Source organism: Camponotus vicinus, unplaced genomic scaffold (genome assembly GCF_025532165.1).
Source record: "Camponotus vicinus isolate PSW18456_S1 unplaced genomic scaffold, iyCamVici1.0 SCAF_2, whole genome shotgun sequence".
Lineage (NCBI taxonomy): Eukaryota > Metazoa > Arthropoda > Insecta > Hymenoptera > Formicidae > Camponotus > Camponotus vicinus.
The window spans coordinates 6132725-6154656 of NW_028141956.1; the positions used below are offsets into that span (position 1 = coordinate 6132725).

Here is a 21932-nt window from a genome sequence, read left to right on the forward strand (position 1 = left end):
AGCAAGTTGATCATCTAGATATTCATGTACTATGATCGAACAGTTGAATGAGGTTGAACATCTATTTAAAATAAGCACTCGAAGGCAATCAGCTGATTATTATTGTGCAGTGTAGAATTGTGCAGAGCATAAGATATTTTCTCAATTTTTATTGCCGATTTATTAAATATCATTTACTTTATCTTACATACATATTAAAGATACAATATCGCGATATAATTGTATAATATGCTCTGAATATACAATTAAATTATTTTATTATGGCTGCTAAAGAGGAGATAAACAATGTGACAACCGAGACGAAGAATAAAGAGACACCGGATCCAACGACCGAGGATCCACCGACTAGTTTAGAAGCTATCTCTGAAGGAAATGCAGTACGAAATGGTGTTCAGGCAGCACAGAAGGATAAAATGAAAAGTATAAAAGTATTATATCTGTGATTTCATTTGATTACATATTTACAATTACATGTAATGTACAATTTTGTATTTAAACTGATAAACGTTATCTCATAGTTGATATACTCCTGAAAGCTACTGCTAATGCTCCGATTATGAAACAGAAAAAATGGTCAGTTTATCAAGATAATCCCATTGGACGAATATCTGAATTTATCAAGAAGTATCTCAAGTTGGATCCCAATGAGAGATTGGTATGTGATAAAAGATTCTTTCTTTTTCTATCATTAAAATGATAAAATGGTAATAATAATATTTATCTTACAGTTCCTTTATGTTAATCAGACATTTGCACCTGCTCCTGATCAGACAGTAAAGAATTTATATGATTGCTATGGTGCAGATGGAAAATTAGTCATTCACTATTGTAAAAGTCAAGCCTGGGGTTGAGAGTTGTCAAGATTAATTTTTACCATTAAAAGAATAATATACATATATATATATATATATATATATATATATATATATATATATATATAATTTAATACACATAGCTTATTGTAATATAATTTCTTTTTTTATATTTGTGATATGTTTATATTATCAAGAAATCTAATTTTTATATGTTATTAGATTTATTTTCTCAATAGTGATATATTAAAATCTCTGATGAATTAATCAATTTGATGAATTGTTTATTGTGCATTATTTGATGTAATGGATTTGCTGCTGCACACATCTGAAGATCCTTTCAATTGTTCCATTGCCTTTACTTTGCTAGATGATATATCACTCTTTGTAATTTTACATCGACATTTGTTCAATGTGCCTGCACTTGATTTAGAACTTGCTGATCTTATTGATGTACATTTACAAACGGATATTTTCTTTTCATAAGCTTCTTTTTTAGATCCTTTACTTTGATCAGAAACAACTGATAGCTGCTTTCGATCACCACCTGACAAATACGATTGTTAAATATGCGTAAATTATGTAGTAATGTAAAATCTGTATTCTAACTTATTTTATACATATATTCGATGATAAATATAATGTAATTTTTACTTGTACATGATGAAGTAGACTTTGTGGAAGATCGTACGGTTTGATCCGCTGCGATATCTTTATCATCTTCTGATTTTTGCAGAGATACTTTCTCCTCGTTTCGCGGGCTATGTATGGAGCTCGCGGTTCTTTTTGTTTCACTCGTAGACTTTGAGTCCTCCAAGATTTCAGATGAATATTTCCAAATTATAATCGCTCCATCGGCGCTAGTTGTCACTATATACTTGCCGTCCGCACTAAATTTACATCCGGTGATTATCGCTGCGTGGGAAACACCGACGTGAAGAAGATCCGCACTGTCGTATTCCCAAATTTTAACGGTGCAGTCGTTGGATCCAGTGACGAAACACCGACCGTCAGGACTGATATCCAAGCAGTTTAACGTTCCAGCATTGGAACCTTCAATTTCTCGCACTAACGAGCCATCCAGAGTCTCCCAATAAGCGATCTTTCGATCTGTACCGCATGTCAAAATTTGGATATCGTCAGGTGTGAATTGCGCCATCATGAACATCGTGTTTCCCATGAGGGTATATTTCCTAGTGCAACGTCTAATGCGAGAGAATCATTTTTATTCCTTTTTAAAAACCTAGGATTTACCTGATATAATAAATCTAAATTTATTTGATTATTAAATTTATATTTCATAATCATAATCAATTAGTTTAATGCGAAAGAAAGAGGAACATTTCTATTAGATTTATTTTAAATGAAATTGTTGATCACGTAATGAAACTTTTCTATATGAAAAAAATTTATCAAAAGATCAATGATGGCTATATATTCTGATTTTTATTAATCTTATGTTTTTAGAGAAAACACTTACGTTATATCCCAGATGACGCATGTGCCGTCTGTACTTGAACTAATTAGATTCTCATTATTGTTTGAGATGTGCAAAGATGTTATCGGTCCCCGATGTTCCTTTAATATACTAATCAATCGCTGCATGTTGGCTTTTATCTCCCATATTCGCACCTGAAAATCGAATAAATTTCACATTATATGCTAAAATATACTCAAACAAATATAATGGAATCCTGATAAAACGCGGTTAATTTTATCACTATGCTTTAAAAAAACAAATGAATAATTTAAATAATATAAACAGGTATTAATTTTCTCCATGTGCAAAATGTCTCATAAATTATTGAAGTTTGCATCAATCGGCAATAGACTAGTTTTTAAGATGAAAACGGTATTTTCTAAAGAAAGAAGTAATAATAAATGCACATGAATGGAAGGCGGTTGATAAAGCTGACGATTCTCTTAAAACACAGAGAAGTGTTTCAGTTTTCCATATTTTATTTTGTCCAACCTCTTACTATTTACAATTTAAATTAACTACAGAATTTTGCAAGGAGTTGGAGTCCACTAGATACGGAATAAAGAGCGCGACTTTGCGAGCTACGAGGCGAGATGTGCGATTGCAATCACGATTTAAAATAAGCGAACAATGGGAATTTTCGCGAGCTCTGAAAATTCTTCCGAGAGCGCGATGATACCTGAATTTCGTGACTTTTAAGCGAGTAGTGGAATTAGATGAGCGGCCGGATTGTTCGTTTAATTTCGCGAGAGAAAATAATATACTCTTATCACTAAAACTCTGGAACGAGTACACACAATGATCCGTCGAAAGAATTTTTATGGTCGGCATTCTAGAAAAATTTCGATCCGTCACGAAACCAACAATTTTTCACAAGTTTATTTTTAGAGCAAAAGATCACAATTAACCGGTAATTTTTGTAAGTACGGCCGGGCCTATCTCTAATTCTCGAGTGCGATTTTTTTAGCGCGCTACCATTTGTGAACGCGAGCCTTCGCAGCAGCGCAGCAAATTTGATCTGGTTAATTTGCCTCCTTTTTAATTATATCAGCTATCATGGTTAGCTATTATGGTTCGATCTCGAATATTAAATTACCTGGCCGTCACAACCACCGCTAATGAGTGTCACACCGTCGATCGTGACCGCGACCGTGGATACGGCTTTCGTATGGGCGTTATGAATGGCGAAATGAAGCTGCCCGTTGTGCGACGCAAATGCTCTTATTGTACCATCGTTCCAAGCTGAAAAGCATGAAATGTAAGAATTCTTTTATATACCGTGATATGATACATTACTATACGGTACATTATTGCATGGTACATGCTGGATTAGTGTACGTGCAGTAAATTGCAACTACAAACTATTTTGAAATATATGCAGAGGTATACTTTTGATAAATAAAAGAAATGTATTAAGATTATATATAAATTGTTTGATGATTATTGTGGAATAATAATGAGATAATGAACAATAATAATAATAACGATAATATAATAAATTTACTTATTATATATTACAGATATCTTCGAAATTATATTCCAAATTTATATGCAAGTTATGTATACCAGAAAACAGTATTTGATCGTCGCAAGCAAATTGTAGACTGGAACAAACGAAATTTGCCACAGTGATACGAAGTGTCTCTTTTTGCTTTTCCAGCTGCCACAGTCTGACATCATTTTTGCCGCCTGTCGCGAATATATCCGAACGGATGCTGCGACATTAAAATGTCATTAGTTGATCATATTTATCAGTCGGTAATATATATATGCATAATTGCAAGGTTTGATGCTTTTACCGCGGAAACGCAACGCTGTATATGCAGCTAGTGTGAGAGGTGACAAGTAAACGCATGTGAAAATTTGATAACTGAATCTGATAGATCTCGCACCAGTTTGTTCCGATCAGCACAAATTCATTTAGATACAGAACCATGGATGTCACGGCACTGCATACGTTTTCCCTTTGATGCTGATAAAAAAAATGACAACTACAATCTCTCGCGTGCGCTTTCTATTTTTCTATAATATATATTTCTCTTCTGTGAGAAATTTACGAAAAGAAGATTTACAGTGAGTATCTGCGGCGTGTTAGGGAACTTTGATGGCTTGTGCGTTCGACTTTCCTTCTTGCTTATTATCTGGATAAGTTCGATGGTACCGTCTCCAGCACCAACCAACAATTTCCCGTCCTTCAGAAGCAGCAGGCTTCTCACTCCGCCCGCGTACAGATCACCCTCACCCGTCTTCATTTTTCTTCTATCGCGCGTGATTTTCGAGTAGCAGCCGATCATCACCGGCGAACGCGCCAACGATTCTCCGCATTCCAGACCATCACGTAAGTTTAATCTGCGAAAAAAAGATAATTAAGCACAGCGATAGATAGCAAGAGATAATGCTGAAAAAAAATAAAACATAAAAAAAGCGATTAAAAGAAGTTAATTATTGGAATTAATAAGATAGAGAATTAGATAATTAGATTAAATTAATTAATGGAATGATAAGCACAAATTTTTGTTCTCAAGTGGCATTTCTGTATGTGACCTTGCGTTAATGATATCACCGGAAGAAGTGCCGCAGTAAATAATCTCGTCCTTCTCGTCCACAACGATGCAATTGATGAGACGCTTCAATTTGCCCACTTCCACATCGATTCCGTACACCCTTCGTTTCTCCGCCTCGATGCGCCAGATCTTCAAAGTCCTATCGCCCGCGGTGACGAAGCATTTACTATGAAGATGCATCCTCGCGACATTGTACGCGTCACCGCTCGTATCGTTGCTGGCGAAAGATCCTATCAGAATTCATTTCTTGCATAATATTACGTCAACTTGTATACGTATAATTGAAACTATTCCACACATTGTAAAAGATCGAGTTGGAAAACTCCCGAGAATCAAACTCCCTGTTTCTCCAAATCGAATATATTTTCGACTTTTAGATTTGCACGAACGGATCTGTATTGATTTTACAAAAAAAAAAATCTTGAACACTACAGAGAGGATACCGCATGTAAGAGAATTCTTCTGGACGTCCCAGACGATCACATGGCCATCATCTCTGCCGCCGAGGCTTACGAGAAAATCGCTGTTGCACGTGAAGCATACATCTTCGACGCAGACTTTATGCGTTTCGTAGCTGCCCATCATCGTGCCTTCTTTGTAATCCCATACGATCACCATAGCCTACGACAAACGTATGGTAAGATTGCATAAAATACAATATGCTCAGGAAAGAAACGGGAATGTTAAGGACCTTGTATATGTACCTTGAAACCGAGATGATTATTTTGGCCGGAAGCGACGTATTTTCCGCACGGAGAAACACACAATGCCGAGACATTGTTCGTATGACCGCTGAGGAATCGTTGCTCGCTGGTTTCGATGTTCCTTATGACCACCTTGTGGCCCATCGGATAGAGGAGGTGCTTCTCATCCGGATGTAATCGCAGAGCATTTTTCGTTATGCCTCAAAGTGAATAAGTATAATTTATTATAATTATGAAATATTAAATATGAAATATTATTGAAAAGAAACAAGTACAATATATTTAACAATTAATATGTATGTAAAGTATATGCTGCATAAAATCTATTATTGTTAGAATGTCGGGCTATATAAAATATGTTAATTGTTAGAATATTGTTTCCAGATTAAATTTCTTTTATGAATAACATTTACAAAGATTTAGATTTCTCGATTTTATATTCCATTCATATCAATTAATCTTGTTTTTCGACTTCACGATAACAAATTTAATTTATACAAACCATCGAATGCGATTATTCCTATCGTTTCGAGATCTCTGGGCTTCATTGTTGATAAATTACGCATTAACTTTGTAGTAAGATAAAGTGTATTATTCTAAATTATAAAAGATATACACGTCAAGAGGTTGTGTAATGGAAACGATATAAACTGGCGTTACCGTGACGATAAATTGATTGTACGGTATCTATGCACCCTTCCTATGCTTCCTTCGTCGACTTTCCGCAGTGGTGTATTTTGTGTATGTACGATTAAATTACACTTGTAAAAATATAAGAAATAATGAATATTTTTGTTATATGTATTTTAAATAAAATTAAAAATGATTTGTTCTATTATTTTAAATTATAATATATCTTATATCAAAATATTAAAAAATTTATATGTTAAATTATATGTTAAATCTTTAAATATATTATTATATAATTAAATTTATCTAACTTTCCATTTTAGATTGATAAAAGATACCGCTGCAGATTAATTAAAATATTTCTCGAAAGAATATAATGATTGTTTTCAAGTTACATATATAATTATATCAATAATATAGTTACGTGGATTAACAAGTCTTTAATTCATCTTCAATTAAATAATAAAATAATCGTGAGAAAAAATTACTTCATCAATTTTATTAAAACTTTATAGTAACGGTAATATTTCTCTTACTATATTTATTAACTCACTATAATTAATTTTAAGAAAAAAATTAATATATCATATCCTTATTTTAATACAATAATATAATTTAATACAATTAATATAAAAATTAATCTTTTTATTATCTCTCTAGAATTTTACGGAAATTATATAGATATATAGTTTTCACATTACAATTAAGCATTGCTTCGAATGTTTGCAAAACGGAAGCACATTATAAAGCAGTATTGACATTGCCTTAAACTTCACTTTTTACATCAGAAGCTGCAAGATCATGTCGGATCCAGCAACCTTACGTAATTCTTGAAAGATAATTAGCATCGATATCGCATATCGATATCATACACCTGACAAACACGTATATGTACATACAAGATCGCGTGAATCAGAATTTACACGCGCGAATGCAAAGATCTAATAAGAGATGTCGACGTTCGCCATGAAAATATACGTGAAAAGAATTCGTCAAGTGAAATAATTATAAAGGATACAAATGGATGAGTAACTTTTATCTTGAAGGTAAAGTACTCGATTTATATAAGGTGAACGTCTCATTTCAAGCGCACCTAGAAGCTGATGATATGCCGCAATAAATATTGGCGCGCGCGAAACTGATTTGTCGAGACAAATCGAAGACAATTCCGAGGAAATCTAAAAATAAAAACCTCTAAAGACTTTATTATGCAATTACATTAAAATCATAATTTATATCTCCTAATTTTCCTCCTAATTATAATACGCATTATTATATAATTCTCTTGCGTAGTTTTCTCCGACATTCTTCGAGAATAAAATTAAATAGATAAAAACAGATTTTTTAATTTTTTCCGAAAGATATATTTCTTCAGCTCTCTAAAATCCAGCGATAACAAATCTATGATTACGCGTTTGGGAATTTTTTAGCGCAAAAATCGGAAGCGGAAAGTACGAAACACGCCGCGAAATGTTCTTTCAACAAGAAAAGATCGAATTCGACAAAGATACCCCCGTGATCGTCGCAGCCAGCGTCATTCGCGCACTCCGGAAGATCCAACGGGAAAAACTAGGGAGATGATCACGCGTCCCAGTATTTCTATTCAAAACATCGATGTGCACGCGTTGATTCCGCGGTTCGAAGCTGCTTATCGCTTCTCACCTGCGTTCCTCTCTCATTCCCCACCCCGGATAATGCGCGACGAGCAGTATATAAAACAGATATAAAGGGAACTTATCGAGGGTGCCGGATTCAGTCGCTCGCGACACGTATATGTGACTTGTCGGACGACCTGACAGGAGGAGGAAGTTCGGAACGGGTTGAATTTGTGCGATGACTTGTATGACTTGTATCCGAAAATTGTCGTGAAAAATAAAAGGCGCAACATCGATAAGAGAAAACAAAGTGCGCGAATGTCATTTCGAATTTTAACGAAATAATTAGAAAAAGAGACAGAAACACATATCATCGACACATCTTGCGTGCCTAGTAAATTTTCAAGGATGATCTCTACATGGAAAGCGTGTTGTAAGTATGATCTCGATCTTGCATTTGAATCATTAGCGTTCCCATTACGTCATCATAAGTTCCCATTTTCTTGTGTATCCGGTTTAGTTGGATAAATATACATATTTTACCGATTTGTGATTTATCACCGTGGATTCCAAACTGATCGAGTGTGATTTGATGATTAGTGATTTCATCGATCGCGGCAAATAGTTGTCGCAACATTGCGTGATTTATTTTATCGATATTAGAAACTAGATATCGAATATATCATCAAACTGGATCGTAATAAAAAAAGTGCTTATGCATTTTTCTATGCACATTTTCTCTATCTCTGATATAAAATCATATAATGTTGATATCTAGAATGCAAAAAAGTCAGCCAGTTGACATTAAACAGCTGAGTATTGTATAGTTTCTCGAATGAGTGATATAATTAATAAGGATAAAGCAATTATAGTGGACTGAATTTTATCGATCTAATTTTAATTATTAAAAATACCAATTAATATGAGGAAATACTTGAAATCTGACATTTTTCAGAAAAAAAGGACTCTTTTTTCTCGCAATAAACAAAGATAAGTGCAAAATAATTTTTTTAAATTTTTTAATAATCAGGTATTGCATAATCATAAGAGTCAAGTATAACAAGTATAAAAAGTTGATTTATACAACATGATATAAAAATCAAGTATAACAAAACTGTGATAAAAAAACTCATATTGCCTAGATATTTCTTGATATATCGATATAGATTATTGTTTTAATATAATATGCAATTAAGTTGTACAATAAATTTTTTTAAAGTATTGAAAAGCCTTTTGAGTATAAAACTCAAAGCGATAAATAGTGCGATAATCGAGCAATCAGCTCGAGTATCAAATCTTTATCATTTGCGTATTTAAAAAACGCGATCGCTATCAATTAATAAAACGAGAATCATTGATTGATTAGAAATCTTGATTTGTTAAGGTTGCAGGTTTTTAAATCTATCATAATTTTCGTTTGACCGCGTAGGCGGGAATACCTTGACATTAATTGCAACTCGTTCATTTACACAGCACTTCCTGACATTCACGTAATCGCGCGAGATATTTGCGTGTATCCATATAGTCCGTCAAAATCCATATCTCTTTTTTTTACTTGAAACGAATTGAACCGTGACAGAATCGATCAGAATCGCCTCTCGATCAAAAGCGCGAAAAGTCATAATGCTGAAAGAAGTAAAAGGAGTTCCGTGACGAATTTCTCTCCAATATACTATTTATTAGTTATAGTCAGACTCATATCTGATTTTTCGCATTCTTTTCCCTTCTTTCTCTCTCTTTCTTTTTCTCGCGAACCTTGGATAGATACGATTGCGACAATTGGCTACCGGAAATCGGCGCACATATCACGTCTCTCGGTCAAGGCCGCTTTTTATTTCAAGTTTTTCGCATAAATAAGCTCGTAAAATCCAAACGTTTGCTTTTGCAGAAATACCGCGTTCACGTTCGCGCTCATTACGAGACTTTGGCAATCGAAGCACGATTGCAAATATCTCGCTGTATATATTAAGGAAGAATAGTTCGACATGAAGAGTCTGGCATAGAAAACGGATTTCACGGAAGAAACCTTCGGAATTCTTAAAAAAGTCATCGTGTTTCTTAAAATCCAACTGAATAACGATCGCGTCCGTTAAGAAACTTTGCGCGTACGATAAATTATACATCTAAAATAGAGTGTATATTTTCGTTTACATCTTCAAAGATAATTCGAAAAATAATCTGAAGATAAAAAAATTATCAGAGTAATTTTATTTTAATTTTATTTACAAAGTATAAAACTTTTATATATATATATATATATATATAAGAAAATTATATCCATTGTCATATTTGCTGTTGTAAAAATAGCCACGATAAATTATTCGTGCCATAAGCGTAAAAGCAAATAATCTAAAAATTAATTTCGCAAATTTTCAAACTTAATTGTGCAATTGCATTGAGCCACGATGAAATATCAGCAAAAATTGAGTACATATATATATATATATGTACTCAATTTTTGCTGATATTTCATCGTGGCTCAATGCAATTGCACAATTAAGTTTGAAAATTTGCGAAATTAATTTTTAGATTATTTGCTTTTACGCTTATGGCACGAATAATTTATCGTGGCTATTTTTACAACAACAAATATGATAATGGATATAATTTTCTGCAGACTTTTCTCTGATTTCGTACGAATTATCCATTCAAAAATTTTTATTCAGAAAATTGTAAATAAATTAAATAAATAATTAAGTAATAAATTAAATTTAATCATAAAGCAGTTTTAGCAATTTCAGGTAAAAATCTTTCTACTCCTCATCTTTCTTCTAGAAGAATCCCAGGTAGCACATATTCGTTTCAAAAAAACGTTTCACAAATGTTTCTTTGAAACGTTTCATAATCGACTCTTGAAAACGTTTTTGATTAGTTAAAATGTCGACTTGAAGAACGTTAAGAGATACGTTTCTTTTTCTGATAAAAATACGTTTAAAAAATGTTTTAAAAAATGTTTAAAATACATTAATATACATTTAAAATACGTTTTTTCTTTTATTCTTCAAACGTTTGTTTTTTTATGGAATTAATAAAACAATGCATTCATACACACTCTCTAAAAATGAATCAGTATATTATCACTGAAAACAGTAAACAGAGTCACTACAGCAGCTATAAGTTATTATAGCACTGTAAATCAATAATATTTCACTGAAAGAATTAATGATATTGACTGTTTTAATCAGTAATATTAATTTATCTACTTTGTATAAAATTAAAAATTTTATTTATATTTACATGCATATTAGAACATGAATGTTAAATAGATGATGATTTATTTTACATCTTTAATATATGACGAACAGATCATTTTCGTTTGTTCGCCGGATATTTACTTATCCGACTTATAAAATCGATTTAATATCTGAAGTTCCTCTATTTATTATCTAGATTGTATCAGAAATTAAATCGAAATGATACTTTTAATTTTATCTGTCGCCTTTTGCAAGCTTTATATAATTCTCATGACTAAAACTTAAATACTGATTCTTAGTGATCTTATTCATATACATATTTGCAAATAGAAATTAATAGTTTTCGTAATAATTATATATATATATATATATATATATATATATATATATATATATATATATGATTATTACGAAAACTATATTAATTTCTATTTACAAATATGTATATGAATAAGATCACTAAGAATCAATATTTCATTGATCTCTAGTAGAAACGCTTATTTTTTGTTACTTTATCATATATATATATATATATATTTTTATGTATGTATGTATATGTATATGTATGTATATATGTATATATAATTTAAAATTAATTTGAAATTAATAAAAATTAGTTTTTATTTTGTCTATAGAAACGTGAAAAGTACGTTTTCTTAAAAAATATTGAATACGTTTAAGAAACGTATATATAAATCAAACGTGTGCTACTTGGGAAAATTACGTAATCGACTATCTAAATGACGATAGTAATATTGCGCTCGTACTTTTCCTTAAACTCATACGTGTATACATGTGTACAAGGCAAGTAACAGCAGTAATCCATTATAATTTTTGCACGATACATGTACAAAATTTTTGATATTTTTCCTGACAGAAGATTACGTCATCGCTCATTTTTAATGTCGACGATCTCGCGATTAACGTGATTGGTCGCGTCACTTAATAAAATACGGCGTAAATTTAATTTTGCGTTACATCTCATCCGTGTATCGTGCTTGCTCGTTTATTTGCGGGCATAATCACTGTCATTTGCTGAAAATAGCAAAGATCGCGGGACTGATTACAGAAATTAAATCGCGAGCGCGTGTTGGCCCGCTTCACCACAGCGGAAACAGGCATTCACGTTATCATTTTTCTTGACGAATCAACATCGAAATAGATATAGAAAATTACGATGGAAAGAAAGAGAGAATTGTTATCAGTAAAACTTAGCACTAGGGCTTTTTCGAGCATTATTTGCATTTCTCGCGCATTATGAAATAAAATAGCGCTCCCGATACAGGAGGCGATCAGCATTCTTTAAAAAAAAGTAATTGTTTACAACACTATTAGTGTATCAATTGCGGTGCGCGTTGTTTAGAATTTTTATGCTTATACTGCATGCTAACAAATGTTAACGGTAACGATAAATTTAACGTTGCATATAAATGTATACATATATACTTTATATATATATATATATATATATATATATATATATATATATATGAGCGTAATCGAATTGTAAAGTCATTCGCCTCAAATCGAAGATTTTAATTAGAAAAATGATCACTCTTTTGCCTCTATCGAGACAAAAATAAAATTCTTCAATTTATTGAACTTTATTGCGTATGTTATGGCTTGTGCGTATCATTACTATTATTGATAAACGCTCTAAATAAGTCGATAAAAACTTTTATGGAGAACTTGATTGTAAATTAAAAATGACTATATAACAATTATCTGGCTAATAAACGTGGCGCTTGATTAATCGCGAAATCGTATTTTTCTTTAAAAGCTTGCATCTCTTGCCGCGGGCTCCTATATTTGTTGCGAGACTAAGCAAGATCGTCTCCTCAAGTAGCGACACTCAATGATATCGCAGACTCCCGACAAAAATAGTACGTGAAATCCACGTTATTACCACGTAGATTAATATCGTTGAATCCACGTGGATATTCGAGTGGATAATCCGCTCAAAAACGGTACTAGAATCTACGTGGAATCTATGTGAAAATTTCATGAACTTTCGAGACATATTACTTTTTTCATTTTTGATAAGTGAATATCTTGGACATTTATAAAAGTATATAAATACACTCGGCCATAAGAATAATTTTATTTTTATTTATATTTTATTTTTAATATACGCAATAAATAGGCTATCTCCCATTTATCCGTTTAATTTCAAATAATCTGTTCCATATTCTGAATCCCAACAAGCGATCCAGATTATTAAACAAATTATTTTAAATTAAATCAGTTTATTAAATTAAACTGACTAAAAGGACCGTCTACAATGAAAATAATATCGGTGGAGTGGACGGTGGAGTAAGGCGTAAGACTAAGAGTAATGCGAAATGGAAAAGAACCATTCGCTTACGCCTTACTCCACCGTCCACTCCACCAATATTACTTCCATCGTAGACGGTCCTTAAAAGAAAAAATAAACTTCGAACCGTGTTAGTATCAGTTCTTTATATACACTTTATGACGAAAAGTTGAATACGAGTAGCTAATTTGATGCAGCGCCACATAGCGGCAAAGCGAGGAAGCATATTCTATATACATATGTACTATTACATATTTAGAAACATACAGATATAATCTTTTTTTTAGCAAACTTTTTTATCTTTCTGAAAGATTTCAGAAATATTGCAAATACAATATTATATAAAATATAAATATTATAATATTATAATATAAATATTATAAATATTATAAAAAACATGATGCAGGTATATTTCTGAAATATTTCAGATACAAAATTACAATTGAAAAATTTTAATAAAATATCTTTTAACATTTCAATATTACCGAGTCGTTGAATGATTAATCATAATTTCAATAAAAATATCCACATGAAATCTACATTGATATTTCGAAAATAAAGTACCTCGATGTAATAATGAAAAAAGAAAGTTGTATCCACGTAGATAATTCGTGGATAAATCTGCATCCACGTAAGCCACGTAAAATACGTGGATTCGACGAGGATGTGACGTAACTGTTTTTGTCGGGAGCTATTGCTATTATTATTTTCGAGCAATGTATCTTCGAAAAATTTTCGGAAAATAAATGGCTTTCGCATCCGATGAACGCGAGACCCATTCTTTATTCGTTGAATGCGACATCAATCATCCGGATCAGCTGATGCAGATGTATATTCTGCTTATTTAGATGTATACGATCACGCATGACACGCACGCTTATGCATGTGTATACATACGTCCATATGTTTGCATAAACACATGGATACATAATATATACATATGCCTGTACACACGAATTGTTACATGCGAGCGTGTGCAAAATTCCTACGCAATGTTTCTGTAAATTAAGAGAAAATAATGCGCATATCGAAGATATGAGGTATTGTATTATTTTAAAGATACTCCCCTCCACTCTCTCATGACACTTCACTACGTATCGATTACATTCGTGGAAGTGTCAAAACTGTACAAAGTTCGAGTACAAATTGTACAAGAATAATTGTATTTTGGTTATAAAAAATACAAAACAATAAAATCCAATTTCGAATTTAAAATTAAAAGATCAATTTCTATAATTCGACGTTTTTTTCTGACTTATTCGATTTTCTGTTACTTTAAGCAACCGTTTGTACATCGAATACATCAACGATTTAAGCATAAGCTATATATAAAAGAGATTGACGCTATATATTTTTAATGTAAATATATCTGAACATAAATTAAATTCGTATGCGTATTTTTACGTTATTGAAACGTCAATGTTTACGCGATATATCTTGTAATGACAAATTAAATAATCGGCACAATTAAGCTGTAAACTCGTTTATTCGTGAAACGCTCGTGTTATATCTTTGTGGAACACGCGTTTTATCATGAAATTTTATATCGACACTTTATTAATAAGTAAATAGAAGATAAGCGCAGACAAACGAAGTAATTTGCAATAGAAATACTGTTTTGGTAATTCATACTCGTAAAAAATTTATACAGTAATCGAGAATATTGCATTTTCGACACGCGACGATGACATCAATTTCCACAATCAATGATAACGAAATATTTCCGCATTTATAGATTAATAATGAATTAATTTGCGCGTTATCATTGAGCAGATTCTTTCGATGATCTTATCTATAATTTTATATATATATATATATATATATATTTATGTATAATTTATTATATATTATATATAATTTATATATAATTTATATTTATATATATTTATATATAAATATTTATATATATTTATATATATATTTATATATTTATATATATTTATATATAATTTATTTATATATAATATTTATATATATTTTTTTTTCATGCACGAAAGAAAAAGTTTTAAAATCAATATTAATAACTTCTTAAAATCCCATGCCATTTGCGACATAAAAATCAAAGAAGCAATCGCGACTGATTTATATTCGTTATTAAAGGGTTTTAAATCTTTCGTCGAGATGTCAAATATAATTTCGCAAAAGTCTGATGGCTTTTTCAGTATCTATTTCGCGATTGCATCCTATATATAGCGCGTTGATTATAGTATGACAGAATATCTCGCAGATTTGTGCTTCTTGCGCAGTGTGCGATTTCTAAAGCCCTTGCGATTACGCGCCGTAATAAATCACATTGTGTGCGTCGACAGGTATTTTCTGCTAATTCATAGTCGAAGTAACTCAACACAAGTAATAAGAGATATGTACGCCGAGATATATCAGAGATTCGATGATAATAATAATTCCTTTTAATCGTTTCATTCCTTTCGATCGTTCCGAGTAGAAAAAAATAAAACAAAAATTTTCTCAGATTAATCTTCCCGGAAAAACGATCATTGAATAAAAAACAATTATCATTGTTTATCTGTCCCAAGTACATTTAGCGGTCTTAATACTTCGAGAATACTCGAAGTGCACAATAACACAAATCCATAATCATGATAAAGTTCAATCAATATTTCTCGAATTATCGCTTGTTGACATACCAAAGTACCAACAAATGCAAGTATGCACCTCTCACTTGGTGTTACGATAACAACTTATAAAAAAACCCTTCTATCTATCGAATATCTTTTTGTTTCTCTTATTTTTTCTTCATGTGGCTATAAACAAGCATTACAAATATTTAAAAAAAAATAAAACGGGATATAGTGATAAAAACAAGAAGTATTACAAGGCTTACATATACAGTGTATGTATGTATGTATGTATGAATGCGAAAACATGCCAATTATCCTTACGTTTCGGTGAACTAATTTCATTACAAGCGCGCAAGTTAATTATTTAACAAATGTAGCATCGAAAATCGGTAAATAAGTCAATACTACGATTTTGTAACATGAAATAACCAGTATCGTTATCTCGCATATAATCGCTGCGATAATCAACTGTGAATTTCTGATTATAGAAATTGATGACTGTACATGCTTTTTTTTTAAGATAAAGATTTTTTTTTAAAGACCAAATTTCCTGTAAGAAGTTCTTCTAAAACTTCTCTCTCTCTCTTTCTCTTTTTTCCTTGAATATTATCGAGTTTCTTCGCGCAAAACTACCCACATGAATAATTATCGATCAAGTTTCATACGTCAATGGTTTTTGCAAGATAAACGAAAAAGTTTGCGGTATTCGTATAAGCAATAAGATTTTCGCAAGAGATACGAAAAATATCTCCGTGACCGCTCTTTCGCAAGGCAAAAAAGATATTCGCGGTTTTTCCCCGATTTGCGGCTTTCCATGAGGAAAATTCAATTCCGAAATGTCACAAGATTGATGACGAAATGGCTCAATCGCGTATATACTTAGAATCGCTTATTTAATAATGATAAGTGAACAAGGAATGAGAAAATCGTTTCGTACGATTTTCCTCTTGAAATGTTTAATTTAACGACGGCCTTTCTTTCCTTTGGTTACGTACACATATACATATGTATAGACACGATGATAATTTTAAATTCTTTGCTCTTACTTTTACTTCATCACGCGTTCTCACGCTCGCACGCATGTCAAGCATTTTCCACATTCAAACAGCAGTTAACGGTATACGGAAAAGAATTTTCACGCGTATGCCGTTGTATGACGCATACTTGCTCCGTGACTTTAAATCGTCGAAGGAGAAGACGAGGAGAGTTCGAGGTCGTGCACGAGGAAAGAATATGAGAATAATGATCGGCTTGGTTGTTGACTCGACGGAAAGGTAGGCTTGACAGATAAATGTCAGGCAGTCGAGGTGTCGTCTCTATACAGGGTGTCCCATTTTAATGTCCTACCCCAAATAACTTTCTTATTTTTAATTTTAGAAAAAAATGTTTCAGACAAAAGTTGTATGGTTTCAAGGGGGACATAAGGTGGTGTCATTAGTTTAACCTTGAATAGTTACTTGAAGGTCACGTGAAGGCCACTTTCAATTTTTTAAATGGAATCGCCTACTTTTTATTACATATTCTTGCATCTCATCTCGAGAGCTTTCCAAAACACTATAATTAAGTTAGTTTTCATTAAGTACTTTCCAAGTTATGAGGCTTGAAATCATTTCTTAATTTTACATAAACCGTAAAATATCTTGTAAAATATTCTTTTTTCGATTATCTTACCATAACACTTTTATGTACAAAATAATGAGAGAAATCAATTGGTGTAAAGAAAACACATAATTGTTTCGAAAAAAAAATGTAATTGTTAATTGCAAATTGTTATGTCCCTCTTGAAACCATACAACTTTTGTCTGAAACATCTTTTTCTAAAATTAAAAATAAGAAAGTTATTTGGGGTGGGACATTAAAATGGGACACCCTGTATAAAGATAAAGATCAAGAGAAGACATTCTAGCATGACTCATGGATCTTAAGGGAAGATATAGCAATTTTGATCGGAAAATCTCCAAAGAAGCAGAAGAAACTTTTCCAAGATGGTTCCTCCCTCTCTGGATTTCCCATGGTTCCTTTCTTCTTGTCACGCGATCGATTTGAACGGATGCCGTTTCATCGAAAACGCGGGGCAAGATATATATTATGTATGTCGAGGCACGTACATGCGTACGTGATCGCACGTGGGCGCATCGGCTGCGGAATAGAAAACGCGCGATCGGAGGTTCATTCACCAAAACGGGAAGGGAAACTGTTGCTTCGTGTAAAACGGAAATGTCCATCGCTTGAGCAGAAGATCTTTGTCACACCATCAAAATTAGAAAGCTGTAGCCATTTCTTTTGTAACATATTGTTCTTCTAATGTTAGGAATAGTGATTTTCGTGAGATTCGCAATCATATATATATAGTACTATACCTATATTTTTAATATATCTTGTATGTCTCATTATAGATAAAGAAAGTCTTGTTTCGCGAGTTACAAAACGTCATCGCGCATTCAAAGTGACCGGTAGTAAGATACAGTGAAAGTAAAGTCGTGCAAAAATTTCCTCGCGCGAGTAATTTATGGACGAAAGAATCGTAAAAAAAAAAACGCACGGCGATAGTGGTGAAACAGGCGACAAGTAACGGGATAACAAAGTCTATATAGACAAGATAAGTGCTCCGTAACGCAATCCAAGTCCAACAAAAAGCAAATCCGCGAGAAGTGCGCAAACAATTTCTGTGTAAACAAATCGATTAATCCATTATAATCTGAAATGTTTTCGTCACAGATTGCATTCCATCCTTTTTAATCGTATTAAACAAATACAGATAATATAAATTTTTTTAAATAAACTGTTTAGGTATATTTTTTATGTGTATAATAAAATTGCGCTTTGCATTCGTAATTATAAAAATCGCGTTGATCCAAGTCTCGCTTCAATTTATTTAGTTTCTCGAATGATATGAGAATGATAACGTAAAATTTAGAAAAAATGTTATTTAAATTTGTTTGCAATTACAGGTGGTCGATTACCGCAAAGATGGGTGTTCGCCGTCATGGGATTTCTGGCAATCTTGAATGCGTATAGTATGAGAGTCTGTCTTTCGATCACTATTACGGAAATGGCACCTACAACACATGAAGAGTCTATGGACGATTCCTGCCCGTACAATCGATCGATTAATAAAGATGAAAGTAATACAAAAGATGTCAAACTTTACGACTGGGATGAACATACGCAGGTATGTAAAAGACTTGTTTAAAAATTATATTTTAATTATTAATACTATCAAACTGTGTATGAGAAAGAGAGAGAGAGAAACTTATTTTTAAAAACTATTTTTATATCTTACTATTATATTTATTTATATCTTACTTTTAATAACGCCTCTCTTCTCATTTCAGGGTCTGATCCTCTCGTCCTTTTACTGGGGCTACATTCTCACACATTTGCCAGGCGGGATATTGGCCGAGAGGTTCGGTGGCAAGTATTCCCTTGGTCTCGGCATTTTCTCCACAGCAATCTTCACCCTGTTGACGCCGGTGGTGGTCGATTTTGGTGAATCGGCTGGCCTAATAGTGCTGCGAATCTTAATGGGCTTCGGCGAGGGAACGACCTTTCCGGCGTTGAACGCCATGTTAGCGCAATGGACGCCGCCGGAGGAGAGATCAATGATCGGCTCCTTGGTGTTTGCCGGTGCCCAACTCGGTACGGTACTAGCCAATCTATTGTCCGGTTTAATTCTACACTCCTACAGCTGGCCTGCAGTTTTCTACGTGTTCGGTGGGATGGGCGTGCTGTGGTTCCTCGTGTGGGTGCTGATATGCTATAATAATCCGTATGAGCATCCGTTCATTTCCGAGCGCGAGGTGAAATACCTACACGAACGTATGAACGAGCATACTCACACGAAACCGCCGCCTGTACCCTGGCGTCACATGCTGAGTTCGGCGCCGGTCTGGGCGTTGATCGCCGCCCAGGTCGGTCACGACTGGGGCTTCTTTACCATGGTCACCGATCTCCCCAAGTACATGAGCAGTGTGCTCCACTATTCCATCCAGAGCAACGGTTTCGTTTCGTCGTTGCCCTACCTCGTCATGTGGTTCTGCAGCACAGCATCATCTTGGCTGGCCGATCGGATAATCACCAAGGGCATCATGTCGCGCACCAATGTACGAAAACTCGGTACCACGATTGCTTCCTTGGGCCCAGCTGCTTTCATCATCGCCGCCTCGTACGCTTCGTGCGACAGAACGTTAGTGGTGACCATGTTCACCATCGGCATGGCTATGATGGGTACGTAATTTCACTCAGTATTACTTACAATTGGCACGCGAATTCTCTTTCACTCTTTCTTTCTTTCTCACAGGCACCTTCTATCCCGGGATGAAAGTCAACGGGCTGGATCTTAGCCCCAATTACTCCGGCACTTTGATGGCTTTGGTGAATGGAATGGGTGCCTTTACTGGTATAATCACGCCGTACATCGTCGGCGTGTTGGCGCCCGATCAAACACTCAGCCAATGGCGGCTCGTCTTCTGGATCGTCCTAAGTTTCTTCATCGTGACGAATCTGATTTTCGTTCTGTACGCGAGTGGCGAGGTTGAATACTGGAACGATCCCGAGTTCGTTATACGGGACCGGGAGGAAAGGCAGCTGAGTAAAGAGACGAACAGACAAACGCCTTCGAAGAAATCATGAAAGCATTGTTTTTGGCGCGGTGCCTTACAAAGTTAAGCGCTCTTAAACGCTTAACACGCGAAACAGTCAAGCTTTTCTTCCGAAAACAAAAAGATCTCGCGCAGATATCCTAGATATCATTTTTTTCGACAAGAGGAAGTTCCGTCTCTCGTTTCTCCATATTCTACGATAAGGACTTCACATCGCATCTGCATAACGACGAGATGATAGATGAGAAAGACATGCGTTGTGTTCACTCTCACACATGATCCTTGAATAATAATTCAAGAGTTAAGTTCGCATAGCTCTGGACGTCGCAAATTGCGAATGTGCATTAATCAGCATTGCAATGTGCACTTTTTCTCAAATAAGCAGTTTTTGTCTGAAAGGAGGAATTGTAAATTAGAGACAATTGATAAATAATGACTTGTACATATTGCGGATTTTAAGGATTTTTATAAGATAAAAAGAGATTAAACGAATGTAGTAGAATTTAATTAGTTAATTAAAATAATCTGCTAATTGTATACACACATCGCCAATATATCGCTATTTCGTCATCGCGAAGAATTGAATGATAATTAATAAATTGAAATATAGCTAAATTATTCGAAAATCTCTGAAAATTTGTAGGCAAATATTATTGCGAAGGAGAAAGCAATTAATTAAATAATTAATCAAAGCAATTAATTAAAATATATTGACGAATTAATTATATATTAAAGAATTATCGAGCTAACTAATTGTATCAGATGTGGCTACTATCGAATAGACAAATGAGAACAACTAATCTCAGAAAGAAACACATATTTGATTAATTAATTTTTCAGTAGTTCTATATATCGCTTTATAAATATCATTTGATATGTAATGTACGTAATAAGCCGATTTTATCGATATCATGTACATTGTAAAACATTATTTCGCATCATTAATTAAACAGCGCAAATTCCAGCAAAGTTTGCCAAAGACTCGATGAAAATTGCACTCTTTATGTAATACACGTTTTCTTTTTTTCCTTCGCAATCATATCATTACATGTAATTATAGGTGCTCGCGAATTCCATTTGTCGTATCATTATAATTCAAAAAAAGTAAAGTATCTTTGCAAAAATGCATTTTACAAAAAAAGCATGTAATAAATCGCGTTACGTTTTAATATCAATTTATTCAATTTAAGTTTTATCAAAAATTAAAGAATTATGTATGTAAAAACTATTCATGCTAATTGTTAGAAACAGATAAATGATATTTGTAGTTTTGAAATCAATGAGAAATCTTTCTCATTGTTTAATAATTCACAGATTGCGTCTCCGAAGGGATATGAAATGTATAGATGAGCTCTATATCGACTTTCTTATACGTATTCTCATTGTATATCACGTAAGTTAACAAGCGTCTTATAAAAAGTATCTTATAAAAATACATAACAAGATTTATTAATTTATC

The 21932-nt window shown here is 33.2% G+C and overlaps 3 protein-coding genes across 4 annotated transcripts; 2 read left to right on the plus strand and 1 right to left on the minus strand.

Moving 5' to 3' along the window:
* Positions 1-71: 71 nt before the first annotated feature.
* Atg12 (Autophagy-related 12) lies at positions 72-1471 on the plus strand. Of its 2 annotated transcripts, XM_083092036.1 has the most exons (4): positions 72-420; positions 519-655; positions 729-895; positions 965-1471. In XM_083092036.1, the coding sequence occupies exons 1-3, from the start codon at positions 261-263 to the stop codon at positions 849-851; spliced, it is 420 nt and encodes a 139-aa protein (XP_082948162.1). In that variant the 5' UTR covers positions 72-260; the 3' UTR covers positions 852-895; positions 965-1471. The 2 variants fall into 2 exon arrangements, with proteins under 2 accessions (XP_082948162.1, XP_082948161.1); XM_083092035.1 differs by having other exon boundaries at positions 729-1471.
* LOC145967285 (cilia- and flagella-associated protein 52) lies at positions 984-6219 on the minus strand. The gene is made up of 11 exons (XM_083092026.1): positions 6063-6219; positions 5561-5760; positions 5300-5477; positions 4837-5086; positions 4365-4641; positions 4092-4264; positions 3859-4007; positions 3389-3534; positions 2293-2444; positions 1467-2017; positions 984-1359 (listed from the first exon to the last, which is right to left on the minus strand). Exons 1-11 carry the CDS (start codon positions 6124-6126, stop codon positions 1097-1099), a joined length of 2403 nt encoding a protein of 800 aa, XP_082948152.1. The 5' UTR covers positions 6127-6219; the 3' UTR covers positions 984-1096.
* An 869-nt stretch (positions 6220-7088) lies between these two features.
* Positions 7089-21482, plus strand: LOC145966717 (putative inorganic phosphate cotransporter). Its single transcript, XM_083091020.1, has 5 exons — positions 7089-7236; positions 7621-8218; positions 18824-19044; positions 19208-20099; positions 20173-21482. Exons 2-5 carry the CDS (start codon positions 8194-8196, stop codon positions 20502-20504), a joined length of 1470 nt encoding a protein of 489 aa, XP_082947146.1. The 5' UTR covers positions 7089-7236; positions 7621-8193; the 3' UTR covers positions 20505-21482.
* Positions 21483-21932: the final 450 nt, after the last annotated feature.